The 26,059-nt window shown below is 37.3% G+C and overlaps 1 protein-coding gene across 3 annotated transcripts in view; it reads right to left on the minus strand.

Moving 5' to 3' along the window:
* The window catches only part of LOC140150987 (uncharacterized), a 69,028-nt gene that overhangs the window by 19,820 nt on the left and 23,149 nt on the right, over positions 1-26,059 (minus strand). For 2 of the 3 annotated variants that reach the window (XM_072173171.1, XM_072173172.1), the window contains exons 8-14: positions 25,396-25,560; positions 22,611-22,712; positions 20,939-21,113; positions 20,201-20,296; positions 19,072-19,158; positions 18,090-18,202; positions 15,157-15,191 (exon numbers count right to left, since the gene is read on the minus strand). In XM_072173171.1, coding sequence (XP_072029272.1) covers positions 20,244-20,296; positions 20,939-21,113; positions 22,611-22,712; positions 25,396-25,560 — 495 coding nt within the window. In that variant the 3' untranslated portion in view covers positions 15,157-15,191; positions 18,090-18,202; positions 19,072-19,158; positions 20,201-20,243. Of the gene's footprint in view, positions 1-1,028; positions 1,176-1,796; positions 2,042-14,979; positions 15,192-18,089; positions 18,203-19,071; positions 19,159-20,200; positions 20,297-20,938; positions 21,114-22,610; positions 22,713-25,395; positions 25,561-26,059 lie in introns of those variants that run through there. The other variant, XM_072173173.1, reaches the window with a different exon arrangement.

The raw sequence follows: 26,059 nt of genomic DNA on the forward strand, positions 1-26,059 counted from the left end.
GTGGATTCAGGTTTTTGAAAGGCAACCTTCCCCACCCCCACCCCCCAATCTATCCCTGTCTCAAAACACTCATGATATACTAAGTAAAGTGTGGGAGGTAGCGATCCCCCACAGTAACATTACAATCGCTTGGAAAGAGAGATGGGTACTCCAGCATGTGAACACAGCTAGTAATTTACTAACGCTTGCTCTGATTGGTTCTCACTATCTAGGAGTGTATGAAATATATTTAAGTGTATCCCACCATGAATTGGTTGAAAATGTTCAGAATGGCCTCAAAACCCCACCGCCGGTCAACTGCCGGCGCCCTGGCAAGAACCAGCAATTGGGTCTGATTTCTATAGTCCGTATGCCTTCCTTAATTGAGTCAGTAATTCAGATATTGTTATAAAATTGGATCGGTTGAGCCCATATTTATTGGTCGAGCTATGAGTTTTAAAATATTGGACGAGACGTAGTCGAGTCCAATATTTTACAACTCATAGCGAGACCAATAAATATTAGGCGTAAAGTATCCAATTTTATCATTATTATGTTTTGGATCCAATATTATCACAACTTGGATCCATCAAAACATAATAATGTTTTATATTGTATCTCTAAATGTAAAGATGGTATGTATATAAAAGTGTACATTTTCTGAAAGGAATTGATGCAAGTAGTCCAACTAGCATAACAGATTCCTGCAAAAATGAGCAGTTTTTGAGAAAATCACAAAATTAGATGCTACTTTGCTGCTTCAAGAAAGGCATACAGAACAATAGAATGTGGTTTTGTGGATAATAAGTACAACTCCTTTTGGTGAAAATTACTTGGTTTTTGTTACTGCGTGTGACAAGAAAGTTCCAACATACACTTGCGTAAATTTACATATGCGCATGCCATTGCGCAATGCAAAACTAGCGTAGGTGCTGCAGTTTACTGTGTCCACACCATTCCATATCAATCCACAATGTTATGAGTCTCATTTTTTTTTTGCCAACTATACGCCAAACAAACTTTATGTGACTGACAATACAATAAATTACCATTTGAAAATGAAGCCAAAATTTGTGTGTGTTTGTCCCGTGGCAGCCACTCTAAACACCAGCACTGTCCAAACCATGGAGCTGAATCCTGCCCATGTTGATAACAAGGATACAGACTTAATACTGGCTTCAATTTATACATAGGAGCTGTCGAGAGAAAATCAGAGGCTCAATGTTAAAATGCAATGTGAGAGTATATACTGCAAAGCGTGATATTTTTTGCGTTATTATTAAAAAGCCTATATTTCTAATAATGTATTTATAGGCTTTTAAATGCATGGTTCTGAAATTAACCGCTGAAGTAAAAACCTTGCAGAAACTTCCCGCCATACAGTGGTGAAGAAGTTTCAAACTCATCATGAATTGCTGCATTAGCAGGACCCACACATGGGCAGTGAGAGTTAATAATTTCACTCCCTCCTTCTCTCCCCTCTGGCTCTCTATATCTTTTAGCTTTGAGGATTAAAATTACACCTGCATTTGAATATCTGATATTTTAGCTTATGTATACATACAAGTTACAGTAAGACATGCTAAGTTTGATGAGATCAAAAGTGAAAGTTGAGGCACCTACACCCCGGCCACAATACATTAAACACATACGTTCTGTTAAAATCAGGTCAAAAGTATCCATTTCTATTGCTATAAAGTAGTTATATTCAGGGACAAGCGATTTGCGCGGAACTTTCTTTCCGCGCAATTTAGGGATACATGATTTGCACTGAAAAAAAAAGTTCTGCGCAATTCCGCGCAATTTGCTATGCCTACCTTTGTTTACTGCATCTATTTTTGGATGAGGTACACAAATCACCCTGACTGTTCCATCACTGCATGCCATTCCAAGAACACCTAGTCTAGCATCACCTCTAACCTCTGACCTTTGGCCGGATGCCACCTCATCATCCGACCTACTCATAGGATCTTGCCAGCACCCTGATGGACACCATTTGAGGTCCCACACGCATCCATAGTTATGGGCAAATCCCATACATATATGAGGTGTGGCCATTGCACTGATGAATAAAAAAGAAAGAAAACATGGCATTTTGTAATGATGAATTTTAATTTTCATAATTAAAATTATGAAAATCAGCTGAAGGAATTTGATTCAAATCAAAACGGCGCATTTTTACAGTTCCGCCTCCATCAAATGGTTCCGGCTCCATCTGGTAGCATACTAGACTATGCCATAGTCGAATTTTATTAACAATATGATATTATTAGTCATGATGAACCCATTTCGTTGAACTCAAAATTATACTGATGTTTATTAAAATTAAAGTATTCAATAGTAAAATGGTCATAAAGAGTTAAAAATATCAGACGATTAGTGACAATAAAAGTAATTGAATGCAACATTATCTTGCATAATTATAACGGCTCACTTTAATACTGAACAATTCTGATTTTGGAATCTACCAGTTTATTGATAGCGAACCCGGAAATTTCGACTATGAACTTTGAATTGTAAGCAGAACTTTACCCCCTGGACTTTGCTCTCTAAAAACACACTGTCAAGCATACTTGTTTATCAGTCCATTAACCACAAGTAATGCGCTAGATGTTTGATGAGAGATTAACTTTCAGCGTCAACACAAAAGCGCCGCAAATACCACAGACAGTTGTTTACGGTGTAGTTAATGGTAATGGCGCGGGCCCAGACGATTTAAACCATAGCGAGGTATGGGCGACCAATCACAAGGCAGATCCATTTAAAGATGCATTACATCATGGCCAATTTTAGTTAGGCCAGAAATTGGCCTAACTCTCCATAGAGTCCCGTGTTAAAAATCTTAACCGCAAGGCAATGTCAGTAGTCTACTTGGGAAGCTAACAAACAGAGGGAGTAGGGTGACTGATCAGATGTGAAAATCTATCAATTGTGCATACATTAATTAAATCAGAGTTTTAAGCTTAAATACAATATCCAGAGTATGCACAATGGGCAAGTGGACTACGGGGTAGTCTAGTAGCATACATGAATGGAATTGAACCAGTCATATAATATTGCTTGAAGTTATGTAATTCTTCCTTTCAAGTCTTTTGCAAGTTTGAGGCTCTCCGTGCACATGGCAGAACCGTAAAATGGGCGAATTGAATAAAAACATCAATTAACTAGAGTCAATAGAATCTGGGTACACAGCGAATAGCTATCTGCAAACCATATTTTGACCTTTTGACCCTAAAGTAAACATTGACCTTTGGGGTAATAAATAATTTTAACATGTTTAGAATGTCGTAAGAATCGTTCCTGTTGAATTTGAGCTCGATTGGGCCAATTTTAAACATTTTTTGCAAGTTTGACGTTTTGACCTCCTTAATGACCTTTGACCCCAATATAAAAAAAACCTCATCTACACCGAGAAAATGCATTGTTACAGTTTAAATTTAAAAAATCTACTATGCTTAGTTATGGAGATAAAAATTCTTGAAGTTATTTAGCTTAAAACCGGAAATGACGTCTAAATGACCTTTGACCAAAAAAATAAAAATACCGTGCATACATCGGGTAACACTAATGCATATATGAAGTTTATGTCACTCTACGTTTTGAGATAAAAAAAATAAAAATATTTGATGATTTTTGGTTTTTGACCGGAAGCGACCCCTTAATGACCTTTGACCCCAAAACTGTAGACCCTAGTTGGTAGCAATGTATGTGTGCTAATGACAACACTCTGCTATGTAATTTGTAAAAACAGTGATTTTTTGAATATTTTTAGCTTTCAGACCGGAAATGACCCCCTTAATGACCTTTGACCCCTTATCTGTGAACACCCTATAGACACCGACCAAAGTCAAGTCACATGACCTAAGCATGTCACCATCACATGTTATTTGTGGAAGAAGAGGCAGTTTATAGTAAAAATCGCATTTTTGCCATTGTGAGCAGGTCAAAGGTCAAATGGAGTTCAATGTCATGTCACATGTGGGGACATGGTCAGTGGTGTTTGTGACCAAGTATGGTCAAAATCGCTCAAAGCATAGCAGCGCTAGGGCGAAACGTGGCAAATCACGCAAAATGCCACGTATTGCCAGAAAGAAAGAAGAAAGAAAGATGAATTGGCAAAAGACAGAACACAGCGAATTTGCAAATTCGCTGTGTAATAAATATATCACAATCTCACTCACTCAGGCGTATGTTCGCTATTTGTGAATCGTGATATATAGGCAAAAACAAGGTGTAAAAAACAATCGATATCATAAGGGAAAAAATGTCAAAATACCATAACTTAACATAAGTAAACTTGAGACACGATCCTTTTGGCATTGCAAGGTTTAATTAATGGATAATTAACAATGATAGCTCAATTTTGACAATTGCTGCTATTAGTCTCATTGGATCACATTGTGCCACAAAGAAAGTTTTGTTTCTTAAGCTTATTCCTTTACTGAAACATCCTATTATTATTTCTGTTATTATGAATTATAATTTGATAATGGACCTTTTTCTTCTATTTTAAGTATTTTAACAAATGTATCACGCAATATAGAATTACCTAATCATGCAATCAATGTATTTGATTTGATTTGATTTGAAGCAAACATACAAGAGCAGAAAAAAAAATAAATATATGCAGACAACGGAGTCCCTGGCGGATACCCTAATAGCAAACTAAATCACTTTAAATCTCTGATAACCCTGTTGACGAAAAAGAAAAATATTTTATAAAAAACTATACACACATAGAGTTGGGAAGTAGTTCTGAATAAATCATGGTCAAAATGAAATAATTATAGTATACAATAATGCAATACAAAATGCACCTAATCATGCAATCAATACAGCGAGTAGTTTAACTGAATCATAGGCAAACATACTATGTGTGGGGTTTAAAGTTTGAGTAAATAATGTAACCAATCGTGATAAAATTCTGGAGAATTGCATGAAAAGATCAAATAAAAGTAGACCAAGCCTGCAAGTAGTGGCAATAATAACCTATGTCATACACAGATAAACCCCCCCTTGCCCCACCACCGCCCCCCCCCCAACACCAGTATCAAAATCTATTTTATACCTGGCTCAATTTTGTGCTATGCATGTACCGGTAAAATAAATGTTTTTAATGTTTATGTGCTGTTTTTGATTTTTTTTTTAAAGAAATCCCAAGACCTGAGAAATCCTCCTGTAGACAAAAAAAAAAAAAAAAGGCCATGAGGCTGGCTATAAATGCCCAGGGTCTAGCTGTAATCGAGTAAACACATGTCCACATGTTCAGACCATGCAGCCCAGCCATTCAGCCAATCAACACTTGGGTGGATCACTGACAGTTTAGTGAGCAGAGCACAGAAGCATGGATTTCTAAAATCAGTAGCCAATTAGAGCATAGGTTGTTGATATGCAAAACATTTGATTGAAACAATAACTAAACATTGCCAAGTGATAATGTAGCACATCCAGTAGCCTGAGTCCCTCGGCCCCGATCTCGAAACAATCAACATGGCGGAATAAAATGGCCGTTTCTCGATTCGGGGCCTGAGAACGAACCGTGCAAAAAAGTGGGGCGATTAATTCTTTTGTATTGTATTGTTTTCACGACGAAAACACGTCGGGCGTCATGCAGTAGCTCAATCAATGACGAGAAACTAGCTCAAACTCATCAGCAGTATTATCGTTGGCGCCTGCGCAATACTTGTTGTAACGGCCAGTTAGGGCTTGTAGAAGAGATGATACGTGATTAATTATTCATGAAATTAATTTTTTTGTGAAATCAGAGCAGAGAGATGCCATCAGCTTGTCTGTGTGAAAGTGCATAGAAAAAACAACAAAATATGTTTAATTTCAAACCTGATTGTCAATGCTGAAACTTTGGCTGGAGAAGTTGAAGGTGACGTTGCTAGTTATCTTTTAGACCGTTTATCTGAAGTCATGGGTTATTTTAGAGCAAAATAGGAGGCATTTTTTTGCTTTGTAAACGGCGATCGGTAGTTTCTAGTTTGCAATTCATGAATTGTATGTACACTGTCAACAAGCAGCCAGATAAATTCAACTATACGGATTGTATACACACGTAATTTGTATGTTATTCATTGATCAGTGTAGCCTAGGCACCGCTAAGCATGTAAGTACTACAGAAAGCTACTAAGTCATGCACGGTCTCAAGACAGACAAAGAAATTCATTGTCGTGATGGTCATGAATGATCATGATGATTGCATACCATGGCATGATAGGCATGTAGGGCCTAGGCTACGGCATACATGTCATGTACATCAGATTCAGACATGCATAATTGACAGATATGCTGCACGAAGAGCTAATGTTGTCATGTTCTTGAACCCGCCCGGGTCTTCGATGTCATAATCAAACCATGAACAGTGTGACCGTGATGGTGCTGGTTTACAAATTTAAATTACGATGTCATAGTGTATGTCAAGTCTGTATCTGCGTATGCTTGTCATTGCACGACTGTCAGTCCCGCTGTCAATACATTGTAACTTGCCTCACCGAGAACTGTGCTGTGCAACTGCACGACTCCTACATCAGACGCTGCACTGCACTTGAAATCGAATGGATGGTATTCTTCATGTTAAAAAACTGGTAAGTTCATGTCTTCATGCCAAATCATGGGTTGGATCTCAAGACTCAATTTTACAAATTGACAATTAGTGACAAAGACTCGATCCAAAACGGAGTCCCACAATTTTGACTAGGCCTATCATGCTTAGGCTCGGGCTTCATGGCTTAGGTTTAGCCACAAAGTATTCAAATGTGAGTAAGCCTAGAAGAATGATAGGCCTAGCCTGTCATGGTATGTTTTGCATGAATGTAGGACAAAATACTGGCCATGCTAGGCCTAGTATTATGCTAGTAGTACCATGACTATGTACGGTACATGTAATCCTATTTACCTAACTTTTTCCAAGTCTCACGGCTGGGCCTTGTACGCATTTCTCCATTTAGGCATTACACTTACCGTAGTCTATGGCTGGGCCCTCATGCATCGTACCATCAGGGCATTATACTTGCCGTAGTCTACGCCTCACGCACCCCCACATTATTCTAAGATTGGACCTATTATACACACATCGTATCGTTATGTATGCACGGTGTTACACTTGCATGACTTGCTGTAGTCTACAAGTAAGTTGTAAGTTGCATAACATTGTGACGTAAGTTACGCAACGTAAGTTATGTTTGTAAGTTACGTTGGGTAACTTAACAATGCAATGCAATGTAAGTTACGCAACGTAAGTTACGTTGCGTAACGTGAAGTTATGTTGCGTGATTAACAGCAAGCGTAAGTTATGTTGCATAACGTAAGTTACGTTGCGTAACTTAACAACGCAATGCAGCGTAAGTTACGCATAGCGTGAAGTTGCGTTACGTTGCGTTGGCGTGAAATTAACAACGCAAGCGTAAGTTACGCCACGTAAGTTGTGTGGCGAAGTTGCGGAACGTAGGTTACGCAATGTAAGTTATTCAGCGAAGTTACGTTGCGTAACCTAACAACCAACGCAACGTAAATTGCGCAACGCAACATAAGTTACGCAACGTAAAGGGGTGTCACGTTGCGTAAATTAACAACGCAATGTAAGTTACGCAACGTAAGTTACGCCACGTAAGTTGTGTGACGAAGTTGCGTAACATTGTGACTACCGTGCCGTAACACTATATATACTGACTACCAATCCCGCACCGTAGTCCTAGGCCCACTCCCAACTGCACATTTATACATGACTTACAAACGGTATAATCTAAGTAAATTTTTATGACCCCTATCGCGGGCTAATTTTTTTACGACTCCCTTATCTCGAGTCGAAAAGTTTTATGACCCCCTCCCACCTACACAGACTGACGACAAATTATTCATCACCGAACTAGTAAGCGCGAGGCATGCAAAACTTAAATGTGAAGAAAGTGTGTGGAGCGTGATAAAATTTTGATCGTAGGGTTAAAAAAGCGTAAAGAAGGTGCGAAAAAAAAAAAAAAAATTTGAATTATATATTATTTTGAATTAACTAAAGATTGTACGTACATTTTGAGCGTAAATTGAAAGAATGCACGCGCAGCTTGGGCAAATTTTGTGTCATCAGCCTTCTATTCTATTTTGGGGTAAAAATTATAACCCCCTCTATTTTTGGTCTAAAAATTCTATGATCCCCAGTATATTCATGACCCACCCCCCTTTCGAAGAAAATGACAGCCCCCTAATATAAACAAACACACTGGTCATAGAAACAAAATACACGTGAATCAAGTTGAACAATTAATAAAATAAACAGTAAAAAAAGTGAAATATTGTATAACAATCAATATATTTTTTTTTTCCAATTTCCATGAAGGAAAAAAAGGAAAAACAATGCATATTTTGCAAGTCAAAGAGCTAAAGCATGAGGAGACGAGTAACAACACAAAAATGCATGGAAAACGGCCTGGAAAATGATGTGTGAAATTAGAATGAATAAATATTCAGGCAGTACAAATTTGTTTATTTATTTATAATTTCATGTCAAATGTCATGATTATAGTAAACAATGCAAATATTTCATTCATAATAAATTATAACATCCTTAAAAGGAGATGCTGTGACCACGTGATAAGAACTAATTAATTATTCATGAGCTAATAAATGCTCCAATTTTCGAACGCAATCGTTACCAGTCCTCACCTGCAAGCACAACCCGATGACCGTGCGTAAGCAGTTGAAGGACTGGTGGATCAAGTCTACACATCCAGGTGCATGACCTTTCATGGTCTTGTTTTGGCATGTCGTGATCAATCGGGATGCTAATCAGACTAAACAAACACACAAAGATCACAATTTTTAGCAAGCTGTAACCAGTTTGGGTGATTTGGGGAACCCCCTAGCTGCTCACATATCATTATCATCACTGCATTCACTGTTATTAATAAATTTGAGCATAAATCGGCTTAATAAATCTTCAAAATAAAGAGAAAAACAAACAACTGAAATTATTCAACAAGATTTGTTCAGAAAATGTCATATTCAGTGGCCATCATTGGTTTGATGGTAGTATTTGGTCAAAATTACTACTGGGCCTAGTTTCTCAAATATTTTGATAAATAGGGGGTTTATAACCGTGAGTGGGCGTATACCTGTGTGGTTATGAAGCCCAAAATTTGTCATAATTCAAGGGTTAAGACTGACCATAATATAATGATACATTTGTTATTATAATCTTATTTTCATGCCTGCATATATACGACGTACATACAATTGTTTGCATTCCTATGTTTAAAACTGCCATGTACATATTTCTGATAGCCATACAAAGATGCAATAAGCTTACTTTGTCCTATTGTTTTATGCCATTGGGCAAATACTCTTGTTTCTTTGCTAGGTAAATTGCATTATTAACAATTTCATTGCTGTATTATTTTCATATCCTCATTTTGTATACTAGTGTTTTTTTGCATTTTGATTTTTTGAATTTATTGTCTTATGAATTTATATTGTCTAATCTGGACATCTTGGGAGATCAGTACTTATGGACTGAAAGAGCTTACCATAATAAAGATAAAAGGAACGAAAGTACACATGCAGAGTGCAATCATTAAGTTAATGCTCTGCGTGCTAGCCACAGGCTTCAACATAAAAAGTTTTGAGATATATTCTCAAAATACAAAGAGCCACCTTAAGAGCTGCTAACCAAGACTAGGCTTGTTTGTACTAATTGTAATGCATTTTTCATGCTGATGCCAAATATGGTAATGTAAAATGCACAATTAAGACATTTTAAAATTTTTAATCTGCAGTCAACACCCTAGTGGAGAGCGTTAATGCATCAAAAGGTTGTTATTTTTAAAATGTAACAATTTATTGATCTTTGATCACATGATATGATAGCACCATGGTCCATCGTTCAATGTACTACCGTGACTGATTACAAATTGATAAGTTGGTTTTTATCATGGGAGCATTGTTGTCTGATCATTAAAAAACTTAATATATGTATGCAGGGAAAACCCTTGATCACAATATTCGAAAAATCGCATTCGAAATACATGTATATGGGCAGACAGTGTTGCTTTCAGAATTGAAGAGAGCAATTCTTTCAGATTTGAAGACAGCAATACATAGTTTTATATCAATTATCTGCAAAGTGTGCTGAGGCTTGTGGATCAACGTCTAGGCGTTGTACCTGTGCTTAGCGCACTATAAATCACTGTGCTTTTAAAAAAAATTTATTAAAATTTTTATCTATTATATAATATTATACAATTATCGAGGACAATGATGGATACCAATCCAACACGGAATGTTGCCGCTACTACAAAAGGACACCTTGACTACGAGGAGGAACAACATGGGAACTTGGATAGCAACTGTGGGAGTTCTCTCACAGAACACTCACAGTTGCTTTCAAAGTGCCCCCTATCTGATAATGGTGACGGCACAGAGGAGATAACCGATGACCATCAAATTTATAAAAATCACTTTTCAAGGAATACACCTGCTGTTGCACACGTATACAATCAGGATGTATTACATGTACAGGAGATGATAATAGATCACGGTGAGTCGCTAAGACCTGCTACACCTGTAGATGAGTTTGAAGAGATGGATCAAGATGAGCCTTTTACAGCTTTTTCTACCTGTAATGATAATGGTTTTGAAGAGATGATAATAGATCAAGATGAGTCGCTAAGACCTGCTACACCTGAAGATGATTTTGAAGAGATGGACCAAGAAGAGCCTTTGACAGCCTTTTCTACCTGTAATGATAATGGTTTTGAAGAGATGATAATAGATCAAGAAGAGTCTTTAACACCTACTACACCTGAAGATGATTTTGAAGAGATGGATCAAGATGAGCCTTTGACGGCTTTTTCTACCTGTGATGAAGATGGTTTTGAAGAGATGATAAAAGATAAAGATGAGTCTCCTTCAGCTTTTGCGGTATGCCAAGCCTGTACCTATACTCGCATGTATACTCGCAATACAGCACATCAGGCTACTATATCCAATCGCTGTACCAAGTTTGAAGTTGATCGGTTATTGCGTTCAAGCTGCAGAGGGGATTAATGAATTTGCTACCACCCGGACAGCCAGCCAAACAAACAATCAGGCAAACATTTGGATGATAACCAGTGTTGGAGGACTCGGGACTCCGACTCGAACTCGAGTCCGGACCTGAGTCCTTTTTTCAAGGACTCGGACTCGGACCCGGCCCTGTACAGTGAACGGACTTGGAGTGAATGGACTCGGGACTCGGAGTCGGACTCGGCGTGAACGGACTCGGAGTGAACAGACTCGGACTCGGACCTGTACAGTGAACGGAGTGCCCATCTCTTTCACTGGCGATTGGGCCAGACTCCTACTTGTAATGTTGCTGTAGGGGGATCGCTACACCTCCTCCACAGAGAGTCTGTTACCTTCCCATGTAAAAGTTTTCTCCAACCATCCCAGGATTAAAGAACATTCCGATTATGAGTCGGCCACCATTCTCCCTTTTGCATATATAGGCTATCTATTATCTATATAATTGAAGAAAAACCTTACATCTAGAGGACACAGCGCACTCAAAGTGCAGCAGGCCATCAACAAGGTCAAATCTCTTCCCAGGTCAGATGTACTGAAGCATTAGCCCAGAAGCCAGGACACCAATACCAGAGTCCCTCTTGTGGTCACTTTTCATCCTAACCTCCCTCCTCTCCGCAGCATCACTAATGACAATCACCATATACTTCAAACCTCAGATCGGCTACAACGAGCAGTTCCCGATAGCCCCATCCTGGCCTACAGACGTCCTCGCAATCTTAGAGATCTTCTTGTGAGAGCTGAAGTCCCCCCGCTTTCTGATACTATTCCTTCCACACAACAGGGTACTTTCACATGTGATTCCAACAGGTGTGTTGTCTGCAAGGACCATATCCAAGAAGGGGATTCTGTCACCAGTAATTCCAACAATTCCTCCCACAGGATCAGGGGCAACATCACCTGCACCACATCTAATGTAGTATATCTCATTTCTTGCAGAGTTTGTGGTATACAGTATGTGGGAGAAACTAAGACTGCACTTAAGACGCGGTTTTATGGACACAGGTCCACTGTCAAAACCAAGAAGCTTGACACCCCTGTTGGTAATCACTTTAACCTCCCCAAGCACTCCATCTCCGACATGATCCTACAGGGCATTGAGTCTTTAGGTAACCGCCCCGACACCGTCCGTGCCAGCAGGGAGAAATTCTGGATGAAGCGCCTTCGTACCATCCAGGCACACGGTCTCAACATCCAAGAGGGAAACGACTAACTTGTTTTTCATCATCATAATATTTTGCCCCCCCAATTATTTTTTTTTTTAATTTTTTTTTTCCAATTATTTTTATATATTTGTCCTCCACTTTATTATTTTAGTTTCTATTTCCTATTTACATCTATCATTTTGTAATATGTTCATGTAGTTGTCATTCATTTTCATATTTCTATTCAGCCCATTGTCTTCATTCATATCCTTATCCCTCTTACTTCCATTCATGACATCCCACTTCTTGCCCCTATTGATATTTCCCAAGAAACACTTATGTCTTCTATTGTCTTGCTAATTTCCTTTTCCTTTATGTCCATGTCCCTATATATATATGCATGTTTGTGTGTTGTCTTGTCACTCAGGGTTGCCAAACCATGATTTGGTAGCCCAATTGGGCGACTTTTGAAAGATTTTCCCATGACTTTTGACAATTTCCTGTCCCATAGAAACCAATGGTTAAGAAAAAATTTGGGCAACTTTTCAACATTGGCTCCTGCGACTTCCGATAGTTTCCTGTCCCATAGAAACCAATGGTAAAGAGAAAAATTGGGCGACTTTTTGATTATTTGACCCGCGATTCGGGCTGAAATCTTTTGGCAACCCTGTTGTCACTCTGCCTTTGATAAAGATCCTGCTAGGATCGAAAGCTCAGGCCCCTAAAACTTTGAAATTTTACTTAACAGGCTATTTTTGTGGATAAGCAGTTTACAACAGCTCACTTTTTAATGTTATCTATATAATTGCATATAATTGCATATATAACTATATATAAAACTTCACAGGATTGAGCACTCTTTTTAATGAAAGAAGAAACACAACTTTATGTATAACTATACAGTTGATGGAAAAAATGCCAATAAAAAAAAGAAGAAGAAAAAAAGATTATTTGTTTAGCAGTTTTATATTTGTGTATTTTGTTAAGATTATAATTTTGATAGTGTTTACACCACATGCATTAGAATTATCCATGTTTCAGATTGTCCTCTTCCTGGATATGCTACAATGTACCAAGGATTCTGAAGTAATAATTTACAATAGGATAAACATCATGTTTGCGCAAATGAAGTCACTCACATACTCAATGCGCAATCATCCATGTGATGGTATGTGTCTTGTGTAAGAGATTGACTTGTGGAAGAAAGAGGTGATGTATATTTTGTCAGTATTTAAAAAAAATCTAAATGACAAAAAGGTGACATGTGCCCCCAGTATGTCATTTAGCAATGGCAGCTGACCATCAAAGAGTGGCTCCTATCATGTCACAGTTTGTTGGGTGTCACCCATTACATTTGGCTTGTTGGCAGGCAGACGGTCAAATTTGTTAAAATTGGCAAATTTCAAGTTACAAAATAGCCAAACAATCGAGTAGTGGAGTCGGTAAAGGAAGAACTTGAATAAGCAGTGTATTCCGAACACGACTGAAGAATGGGTATCAAAAGAAGAACAATGTCAGAGGCAAGACGGTGTTCGTGAAAGTTGCCAATAGTACTAGGCATCAAGAAGATGAGATGGCCTGAATCACAGGCGACAGGAGAAACACAGGCAGCAGCAACTGCAGCCCTGAGCAAATATTTGACGACCAGTGCAGCACACCAGGTGAGTGTGATTTTCTTTTCTAGTACTGATAAATACACAGTTTGAATGTACGCATAATTTACAACAGCCTACATTTAAAGCCATAATGTATGATTTCTTTCAAATTTTAAATTTCTTATTATATACTCAAAATGCTGAAATAATACTAGTAATAACTGACGGGAAGGGTTTCTGTTCATTTTAAGCTGAAATAGCATGGTAAAGTGAAAGAAACCCCACTGGTTATTTTGGCCATTTATCATGCAGTTCTATGGGAGGACATAAAGTCAAAATATGACAACTTCATGTCATACTTTGCTTTGTTGTCCTACAAAGACAACAATTTTGGCTGATTCCTTCAAGTTTTGGCTGATTCCATTTAGGTTCAAGTTGGGACTTGTGTAAAATTACAAATATGCCAAAAAATCAGTTTTGAAAAAAATGAACCAATTCCATATAATAATATTGTACATTATGGCTTTAAAGGATCATCTATATAGAGTTTATAGATCTCAGCCTACTACTCTAGAATTAGTAGACAATTCAGTACAGCTGGTCTCCAATCGGTGACAACTCTCTAGTCCGAATGTTCCCTAGTCTTGAAGGTTCGCTAGTCCGAACACGTACTTTACCATTCGCTAGTCCAAATTCGCTTATCCGAATATCATGTTCTCTATTCCAAAGGTTCGCTAGTCCGAATAATAAATAAGGTTCTCTAGTCCGAATATAGAATAAGGCTCGCTAACCCTAACCCTAACCCTAACTCTAACCCTAAGCCCTTGATCTATATTCGGACTAGAGAACCTTCGGATTAGCGCACTTAATTTGGTTTTCGGATTAGTGACCCTTCGGACTAGAGAACCTTTGGACTAGCGACCCTTCGGACTAGAGAGAAGTCATGCTTCAAGCAACCAAAAACACCATTTTGCAGAAAACCCCATTGAATTTGAACAACCAGTTCCAAAGATATGAGTAATTAAAGAGTTTCCAAAACAACAGGAAACAAAAGGAAATATTACCTTTACTCAAAATCAATATTTCCGAGTTCTGACTGATTTTGCTTGATCGCATCACATATAGGTTTATATTTTACAAGGATTTCAACATGGACAAAACTAGTGCCTTTTGGACACCCCAAATCTGTATCTATACTATCTTACCCATGGTGTGTAAGTTTTCCAAACTCCCACAGCTGAACCAAGCCAGGTCCATCGTGAGGCCAGCGCCATCTTGTGAGTTTCGTCCATAGTTCTATGGCACGAGATAGCAGCGTACTGTGTAACTGTATTGCATTTATCATACGGTAGTGGACACCATGCCATAGCCCACACAGGTCCACCAACGAAGAAAGTAGAACTAATTCTGGGGTTATCTAGAAAAACATATAAATAGCATAGATTCATCAGGTTTGTTCAGTAAATAAACATTTTGGATTTTTGTTTGACAAAACCAAGTGAATACACACTTCAATATTTCGTCCTACTCATCGGAGGACTTCATCAGGTATGACTGATATGGTCATCTGATCCACTTTCCCGGCAAACAAGTTTGAGTGGTTTCCGGTGTTCATTAGTCTCTTAAGTCACGTCTATGATCCACTATACTAAAGTCTGCAAAAGTGGATCAGATGACCATATCAGTCATACCTGATGAAGTCATCCGATGAGTAGGACGAAATATTGTAGTGAGTATTCACTTTGTCAAACAAAAATCCAAAATGTTTATTATAAATAGAAGATAGATTGGATACAAATATTAACTGTCTATAAGGAGTGTAATGGTTAAAAGAGAGACACAGAGAGGGAAATGGAGCAATTTCTATTTCACCAATTATTTAAGACAATATTTCTTTTATATCACTTATACACATCGTATTTCCTTGAATAGTCACCCCCTTCAATTAAATGCCCCCGCCACTTTTTTCAACCAAGAAGTTTCAAAAATGCTGATATTTCCATGCTTTCTTATGTAGTAAGCTTACTAAGGTGCACACATTGTCGCTAATGATGTTAGTAATTGGCGAAAATCTGGTCGTAAACCCGTAAGTGAACCGGAAGTCATCATTCCTAAGTTCATACACTTAATCAGCTTGTAATCTGTGGGCCTTATAGCATCACAGATTAATATCTATATATTTTATTTCAAGAATTGTCTTGTGAAAACTTGCCAGAAGCATCTTAAATTATTCATTCAAGTCCAATACATTGTTTATTTTCTTTAACAACCACAATAAAGACCAGACGGGTCAACTATGACACTTTTAATGTGGGTCTACTTTTCGTAGTGATAAAAGCCTAACAATTCCTGCCGATTACGAGCTGATCAAACTGTAGTTCGTCATTTCAGTAAAAATTTTAAGCTTATGATTTTAATGGGAATTATTGTTCTAAAAATGACCTCTAATAAACGCCCCCCTTGTGGAAAATGCAATGCCCCTGGGTGACTATTCGAGGAAATATGGTAAACAACAGTGGCGTGCACAGCACATTGAAAGTGGGGGGCCAGGTTGTTCAGTTCCCCCTAATGGAGTCTGATTAGCAGTGTAAACAAGTGGAATGACTGATTTTCCCCAATTACCAACAAAAGTGGGGGGCATGTGCCCCCTGCCCCCCCCTGCCCCCCTTTTGCACGCCACTGGTAAACAACTTGTCAAGAACATAATCTTGTATGATAATCAACCAATTTCTAATATTGTTTGGATGATTAATAATTTGCTCTCTAACAGTGACAATGTTAATTCAATTCATATTAATGAATACATGTATAGGCCAGGGGGCACAGGCCTGTCTTAGACCAATCATGAGGTTTGAGGACATTTCTAACATATACTGCTCCAAGAAAGTATCCTTACACTTGGAAAAATAATTACAATTTCAAAACTGAACCATATTGGGTTAAATTTATTTTTTAATAGATGCACTATCAATCCGGCACATTTTGACACCCCATTGAATCCAATGTGACTTCAAGAAGCAAAGTTACAAGCATTTGATTAGACGAAGGTCCAGTTTTAAAAGTGACACGCTGGCCTATTCAAAAATCTACGGACTAGACATTTGGTTTGAGAGTGGTAAATGGCTAATTTGTGTGTGCCTTTAATTTAAAACAAACGGAACAAAAGAAAACTGAAACAAAAGAGCTGACAAATAAAATGTAAATTATGAAAAGTACAGAGAAGTAAAAACTGAAATAAATACAGCTTTAAATAAATTTTCATTGAAGAAAATGTGTAGTCTCTTTGTTGCGCTTGTTGGAATCTTTTTGCACCTTGTATAGGCCAATTTGTCACTTTTAAAACTGGACCTTCGTCTATTCAATTGCTTGTAACTTTACTTCTTGAGGTCACATTGGATTCAATGTGGTGTCATAATGTGCAGGATTATATAGTGCATATATTACAAAAATAAATTTACCCTAATATGGTTCAGTTTTGAAATTGTGATTATTTTTCCAAGTGTAAGGATACTTTCTTGGCGCAGTATAGTTTGACACAACTTGGTGCAATCATGTTTTACTTTTCATGTTTTACCATCTTTCTTCTTTTATATTTATTTGTGTGTGTGGGTGAGGGAGGGGGAGTTGTATATGGGGTACATACCCCAAAACATGGACACACTCCCTCCTTACCTCATCCATGGCACTGCATGTCTTTTTTTTTACAGACAGTACTTGTTCATGTTTTACTATCCTTCTTCTTTTATATTTATTCGTGTGTGTGGGTGAGGGAGGGGAGTTGTGTATGGGGTACATACCCAAAAGATGGACATTATAAGGCCAGAACTTAAATAATAAACTTTTTGAAAAAAAGAAGAAAAAATAACTGCAATAGGTGTCTACATCACCAGTTCACTCTAACATACCAAGATCTTAAGGGTATACGATGTATTGTTGGCCGAAGCAGCAGAAAAAAAAAGTAGTTCACAGCATCTTGCGAATAGTAGTGAGCTTTAGCAAAATTGCATTGCTCAATTCATAGCGAGCGTGTAGAAAATTCAAATATCACAGATATACTTTTGTAGGTCCTGTGGTTCTTGAGTTATGTTGTAATGTAAAGAGGGCTGAAACAACAACACTTTTATAAAATATACATAACTCATTAACAACAATAAATTAAGCATGTTCTCAAAGTATATGATTTGTAGAATGAACTTTTGCAAAACACCAAAGTGTTATTTTTCAATAATATATTGATTCAGATAATGAAAATCAATTTTTTTGGGCTGCTTCGACCGACAATACCTCGTATACCCTTAATCAATCAAGTACCTACCACCAGGAAGCACAGAGTACTTGTCCAATCTGTGGAATGTCTTATCTTCTTCTGTTGCAATCACTCTGACAGGAATAGATGTTGCAGTTGTTGGTTCATAGGCTTCTATTTCACTAGTCAAGTCAATAAAGATACAATTATGTTAAACCCCACATAAAAATATAAATTTTCTGCAGTAATCTAGGATCCATGGACTCTCTGAGAAATTAGGACCTAATATAAAGAGGTGGGGCAGGGGTGTATATGTGTTTATCTTGGGGAGTCCAAGGGTCAATAATCTGTCTTAATCAGAAGAGAAGGATAGGTGAAAAATCTCTCACTTACCACTATAGCAATTGCTGTATTAATGAGAGTACTATTATTGTTACCAGGGTTTTCTTTATGCATTTTGATGACGGGGTATATTCCATTTTTTTGTACCCTTCGTCTTAATTTCACTGAATTGTTGATTACTATCGACTCATAGCTATGGCCATAATCCCATGGTTCATTCTCATAATAAGAAGGGTATATATTTGTCGTCTATCACTATCAGATGAAAATATTGGATTTTTCTTTATCAAATCATTGAATATATGAATGCGTACTTTATCAAGATTTTTTTTGTGTTGGATTTTTCACTTTACATTTGAAGGGGTACAGATCACATGTAAATATATGTGATTTAATACGTTAACCCCAAATCGACCTGCTTTTTGCCCAAGTGGAAGGAAAGAAGGAAGGAATGATGAAAGAAGAAGAGAAAAGTTTTTTATCCCTACCCGGGAGTTGACCCACCGACCACTCGGGTGCCAACCAGCTGAATGCCTTATAGCATGCCATGCATGTAACCGTTGCCCGGCCAACGTTTTGGTGGGTATCCGTAGTTTGGCTGGATTGCGCAATCGGATCATGTGTGACGCATGGTCTTGCAGTGGCTTTGTGCTGTATTGTTTTGTATAGTTTAGTAGCATATAGGGTTAAAGTAAACCCTGATCATTACCTTTCTGTCAGTAGCTGCCAATCGGATACAAGACATTTCAGTTCTTCAAAAATCACTTCCCCTGATGGGCAATATCTGTCACGATGCCTACACAATAGACGAGAATAAAACAAGCAAATATAACAATAGTTTAGAACATGCATGTCACAAATTTGAAATTTATATAGACAAATCCCATTTCATGCATTCCTACACCTCAATGGCAGCCATAGCTGGGTCCCCGTAGTTATATCCCACCTAAAATATGAAATGATGCGTCCTTGGCTGGGATTTTAAACTGCATTTCATCACCCATGTTACACGTAGACAATAGTTTACAACACAATACAACATAACATCGATTTTTAAGCGACTTTAATCCATCCGGCAGTCACAAGACCATTTTGGTGCGCAAGGGACCCAGTCATGGCCGACTAAATTCTGACCATCACTTGGCTTGTGGGATTTGTCTATACCGTCATGATCTGGCACAGAATGTAACAATACCTGAGAGTATGTAAATAATACCTGAGAGCATTAAAATTAAACAATATTCAAATATTTGATGGTGTTTTTACATGAATTTATTGTATATGCTATCGACTAGTATGGTGGAGTCCCAGGGGTAAAAAACAAAAGACTAGCTCAATTACTTATTTATGTCTGTTAAAACTAGATTTATGCAAACACCATCAAATTTGAATATTGTATAATTTTAATGCTCTCTGGTATTATTTACACATTCTCAGGTATTGTAATAACTAAAAGTATGCAAATAATACCAGAGAAACTAGATTTATGTATGTTAAAACTAGATTTATGCAAATTAAGGTGTGTAAATAGCAAAGGATTGTAAATTCACTAATATGCAAATAAGCTCATTAATATTCGTCAATATGAAAATAGCATGACACAAAACTATACAGCCCATTAGGCCGGCACATATTGTCACAATACCAAGTTTGAAGTTCATCAGTTATTGCTCTTAAACTGCAGAGTGGATTAATGGTTGTGCTTCCGCTCGCACAAACAAACAAAGAACCGGACAGCCAAACAAACAAACAAACAAACAACCAACCAACCATTTGGATGATAACATAAGCCCCAAATATGTGTGGGGACCAAAAATTGCGATTTCAAATCAACTTACTGTTCAGTGGTCCATTTGATAGCTTCCTTCAACATAGCAATAGCTATAGGGCACGTGCCTCATGTATATTAGAGCCTCTCTTCTTTCCTGTTAGGCCTGCAACAAGAAATAAATCGGGTCAGTCACTGCCTACCATGATTCTCATCAGCTTATTTGCCAAGTTGCAAGCATTTTCAAGCATTATAAGTAGGTTTCTTCTTTATCATTAGAGAACTTTTAATTGAGTCAAAAAATGAGAAAAAATGAACCACCCTGTTTTACGAGAGGACAGACCTTTCAAGTAGGGTCAATCTGTCTGTTTTTTGATTAAATTAAATTTTACGAAAAAATTCTCCAAAACGCACAATTCTGGGTCGGTTGAGCCAGTAGTACAGGTTTTTTTTTTCATCCCTTAGTGTTTTTTTTAATGTGCATTACTTAAAAGTTTACATCAAGGTCAAAAGAATTTGTTTTGTTTTTCTATTAGGGGCTGGATAAAAAAGACAGCAGTGAAAAAAAAATCCATTTTACAATATATTTTTATGAGCCAGGGACTGTCTTTTGGAATTTGCAGGAGAGCATTAAATAGCTCTTCTGGAGCCTTCAAGGAGAGTTGTGTAAAACATTTACAATAGAATGTAAGGAGAGAATAGTCAACTAAGGAGAGCTAAAGTCACTCTCCTATATCAGATTTAAGGAGAGCAGTAGAGAGTGATTGCTCTCGCTCTCCTTAAAAGACAGTCCCTGATGAACCATTACCTTCGTCCTGTTCGTCTACTCCATTTTCCTCTTCTTCCTCATCATCGTCGTCCTCCTCCTCCTCCATTTCTTTGTGATCTACATCATCATCATCCTTATCATCATCATCTTCCCAGCCACTTGATTCTGACCCATCATCACCACCTGCATCTTCCTTGATCAATGCTTCTAATTCCTACAAGAGATAAATACAGGAAAGTGTTTACATCATTTTGCATGTGACCATTAAGCTTAATTTATACTCAAGCGATTCTCACGCATGCTCAGTGTTTACTTAAATTTCCAGAACGTCGAGCCTGTCAATCGATTCAAATCGCTGAGGCAAAAACGATGTCGCTTTTGCAAGTTGAAGAAATCTCAACTTCCCAGTGATATCGCTTGACACATGAATGCGTCAACCAATCATATACAACCAACTGGATCTATTATTTTGCTAATTAATTTACCTTTCTCGATTATTAACTTTTGGTGATGAATTATTCAAAGCAATCATTATTGACAGCAACTGGTGTTTTAAAAATGTATTTTGAGGCATTTCTAATATTTTAATTGTCATCTGCAATCGCTATCGCCGTGATAAATATAAATGCAAAAGCGAAGAGCGATGCATCGCAAAATTCGGCGAATGCCTAATCGCTTTCCAAAAGCATTTCATCACATCGCTTGGCGATCGAGTATAAATTCAGCTTTACACTCGGCCTACTTTCCCACATGAGATGGGCTATTCTAGTTGAAATCTAACCAGCCCCTGTGGAAGACATAACCATAACCTTCCATATAGGGAGTGAAGATTTCAAATGGAGTCACCCATTCAGGTAATCCCATTTGCAATTCATACTCCCTGTGTGAAAGATTACAGTCATGTCTTCCATAGATTACCCCTGATGACCTCTCGTCGATACGCACATCCAGGGTACGTTGGCGCAGCGGTACGGGCTCTGCCTTGTAATCGGTGGATTGTGAGATCGAGCCCCGGCGGTGCCATCATGTTGTGCTCTTGGGCAAGGGGCTTTACCTTACTTGCCTCTCTCTACCCAGGGGTGAAATGAGGAGCTGTTATGAATATTGTCCATTGAGCGCCGCCCAAAGGTATGAGCATGCCTTGGGCATTGTATGGCAGCTGACATATTCTAATGACAACAGAATAAATGTAAAGCGCTTTGGTACATGTACACATGTGAAAGGCGCTGTATAAATACCAACATCCATGAATTAGGCAAAATAAACAGCCAATATTCCCCCGCAAATTAAGTTCTTCTCCTACAGGGATGTAGCTAGTATATTTTTAGTGCTGGGTGGCATTTGGTAAAATAAAATCTTAATATTTAGCAATTTGTTGTCCAAATGACTAATTCAATAAAATTGTGCAATTTTGGACTCCGAGTGTTGGGCTCCAGTGCAAAAGTTCCCCTATAAAGATTATATTTTTTTACTTTAATTAGTATGGTGTTCTGGGGACTTCATAGAAAGAAATACCAAGTAGTGTAAAAATTGTTATAATTAGTTCCAAACTTCCAAGTTGAGAGAGAAGAAGGCTAGAATGCACAGATTATGAAGTAAATTACCAAAGACTTGTAGGCTGTTTAGTGCTGAGAATACTAGCTGTATGGCACCACCCACTATTACCAACTAAAGCTACAGCCCTGGTGAACATTTCAATATGTAAACATACCTTTTCATGATAGCTTGCTATATGTAGGGTCATATTATAGTATACATTAATTTTCGTCTTGCATACTTTGCAGGTGTAAAGTCCTCTCATTGTATCAGGCCTCTGTAATGATTATAACGAGAAAACAGAAATGAAAAACAAGAGAAGTTTTTTCTCATTGACTCCTATCTAATGTTAATTCAATGCATTGAAATCGAATTGAATTGAAATGAATTTTGGGCGATTTTCATTTCAATGCATTGGAATTGAATTGGAATCGAAATGAGTGGGCTTGGGCATGAATTGAATTGGATTGGAATTGAAATCATCGTGAGCAATGAAGAATTGAATTGGATTGGAATTGAAATGATGTTGAGTGTTGAAGAAAGAAGTGGAATTGAAATGAAATTCAGCTTTGATTTCAATTCAGCATTTCAATTCACAAGCAGATGTCTGTGATTCTAGATCATTCCACCTTTAAAAAGTGCCCTTCTCCCATTCTGAATTCTGATACACTTCCAGGTCTATTCACACAAGAGACACACATTAAAAATTTAGCATCAATAGATGGTGCCATATAATAATGACCATCCCTGTTTGGCACAACATGCATTTTCAGGGAATTTTTGTCTATATTAGCAAGGAGTCTGGGAGTTTAACTAGTAACAAACGCATGGCACATGCATGAGCCGGGAAGTTCAAACGTAAACAAAGCCGAAAGCCAAAACGACTCCAAGCAGGAAATCACTTCTTTTTATAAAACCAAGCAAAATTACAACACTCACTTCAGAAAATGTAAACACCAAAGTCATATTTAGCACATAAATATGTCAAAAAGAAGCTGAAAATTCATCAGATAAGCGATAAAGGGTAGAAATTTCCTCATATTTTCTGTCAAAAATTTATCCAAAAAAAAATCACATTTTTTTGGCCTAAAAGTAAAAATTGGCTATAAAAAATTCCCGTACACCACCAATTTCATGGTTTTGGTCCTCAAAAATTAACTGAGTAACCTTCATAGTGTTTTCAAGTCAATACCCCAGGAGACGGGAAAACGGACATATAGAAAAAAGATATTTCTTTTTTTCCCAAATTGGTAGTAAAATTTAAAACATGTGTCTAGATATTAAACACCATTCTAAAATAGACACCATCTTGTCCTCGATTTGTAAACATGTCTAAATGCTAAACATGTTTAGTAATTTGATGCCTTGTGTTTAGATATTTTAATATCAATCAAGATCATCAAAACATCAAGTGTTTAAAAAGACTTGATGTTTTGAAGTTTGACATTTGTGTTTAGATTTTACATGTGTTTACAAATCGAGGACAAAAAGGTGTTCAATCTCTAGACAGTTTTTGCAGTGTGCCTTTGGTCAATTAACACAAACTGCAACTGTATTGGAATTGGAATTGAATTGGAATTGAAATGAATGCTCAGAATTGAATTGAAATTGATTAGTTGTTAATTTCACTGCATTGGATTGGAATTGAATTGAAATGATCCTGAAATTGAAAAATTGAATTGGAATCGAATTGAATTAATTCTAAAGCAAGGTGGATTGAATTGGAATTGAATAGCAAGACTCCAGGTGTAGAAAGAATTGAATTTGAATAGAATTGAAATCAATTTTCTGGAGTGAAATAACAATACTCCTATCACTGTCACACTACCATCATTATCTATCATTACAAAGCAAAATGTTTGGATTTTTAACAATACACTCAAAACAACTGTTGATACCAACAATAAAACTACAGAATAAAACGGTAATGTTTAGCTGCTTCCTCCAAAATAATGAATTCAATAATGTAAGCATGTATTTGCAAACATATTCCAGGCATGACGAATCTACACACTAACATGTAACACGTATGCACGCTTCCACTAACTTGCGTTTGCGACTTGCGTATATGCTACTGCTAACTGTAAAAGTGTGGATGCATCAATGATTCTATGACCGTTCATACTTTTAAAAACTGTATTTCAAAATTGTGATTTGATTTAATTTTTGATTTCTTGAATTCCACAAATTTATTATAAATTTTTTTTTGTCTTTTACTCCCTATTTGATTGTGAAACTTGTACAATGTTATTCTATTACTGTATAATGTAATTATTACTTGACCTGATGTACAATGTAAATACTGTATTTAAGTAACTTTTGCTTCCATGCATTGCTTTTAATTGTTATCAACTTATTTTGTTATATTGTGTACTGTAAATTGTCACTCAGGGCCCCCTTGGAGATCAGTACCAGTTACTGAAGGGGCTACCCTGGTTAAAGAAAGAATAAATAAATAAATAAATAAATAAATAACAACAGTTGACTCCTGTACAAAGGCATAGAAAGAATTGTTGAATTGCTGTTCAGAACTTTAATAAATGAAGAGCTTAGTTTCAAAACCCCTTACATCCACTTCAGAAATTTTGAGAAAACATTAAAAAATCATCAAAAAAATCATTGATATAAGGGGGTCTGCAACAAAAGCAGTTTTTAAACTAAGCTCTTCAAATACTGCTCATCATCAGGGACAGGCGATTTGCGCGGAACTTTTTTTCCGCGCAATTCCGCGCAATTGGCTATTTTTTTCCCTATGGGCAGGTATACATGATTTGCACTGAAAAAAGAGTTCCGCGCAATTCCGCGCAATTTGCTATTTTTTTCCGCGCAAATCGCCTGTCCCTGCTCATCATCAACGTTGTCGTCATCATCATTAATATTATTATCATCATCATTAATATTATTATCATTATTAATATTATTATCATCAACATATATAAAGGTTGCTGTATAGAACTTACTGAAGCACACTGCTGATAATGGTTCTTGGATAATCCAAAAGCAGGGAAAGTTGTTTTGCAGCCCTTGTGTACACACATCAATTCTTTTCCTTCTTCTTTGGCCTTTGTCCATATAGCAATAACATCTTCTGGGACTTCAGGGAGCACTAAAGTAGTAAAGAGTTTCTGAAACAAAACCATATAATACAATTTATGTGTAAGTACAACGTAGCTTTGTCTACCCATGAAAAATAGCTTCATAACCCAGGGGTCCATTTCACTCAACTTTATCCCTTCGTAACTCAATCTACCATTCGTAAAGTTACGAATACCCAATACTAGACCAAACTTTACGAATGGTCCCTGTAGTAAATCTCTATTACTTACGAAGGGTACAGTTCGTAAGTTTAGTGAAATGGAACTTACTCGTCATAAGTTACGAATGATTTTGAGACTTACAAATCTTCGTTAAGTTAATTGCAATGAACCCCTGGACACCCATCAGCCAAGGATGCCTATGGTCTTCTTTGCTGGTGTCTGGTCTCGGTTGGATAATACAAATTTCAAATTTCAGTTTGGAACTTAGCATATAGCTAAAAGTAGAGCATATGAGGAATCTCTGTGGAACTGTGGACACACAGGAAATGTGGATGTCCACATTTCCTAGACAGTGCTTCTATATCTA

Source organism: Amphiura filiformis, chromosome 4, assembly GCF_039555335.1.
Source record: "Amphiura filiformis chromosome 4, Afil_fr2py, whole genome shotgun sequence".
In the NCBI taxonomy this organism is placed as follows: domain Eukaryota; kingdom Metazoa; phylum Echinodermata; class Ophiuroidea; order Amphilepidida; family Amphiuridae; genus Amphiura; species Amphiura filiformis.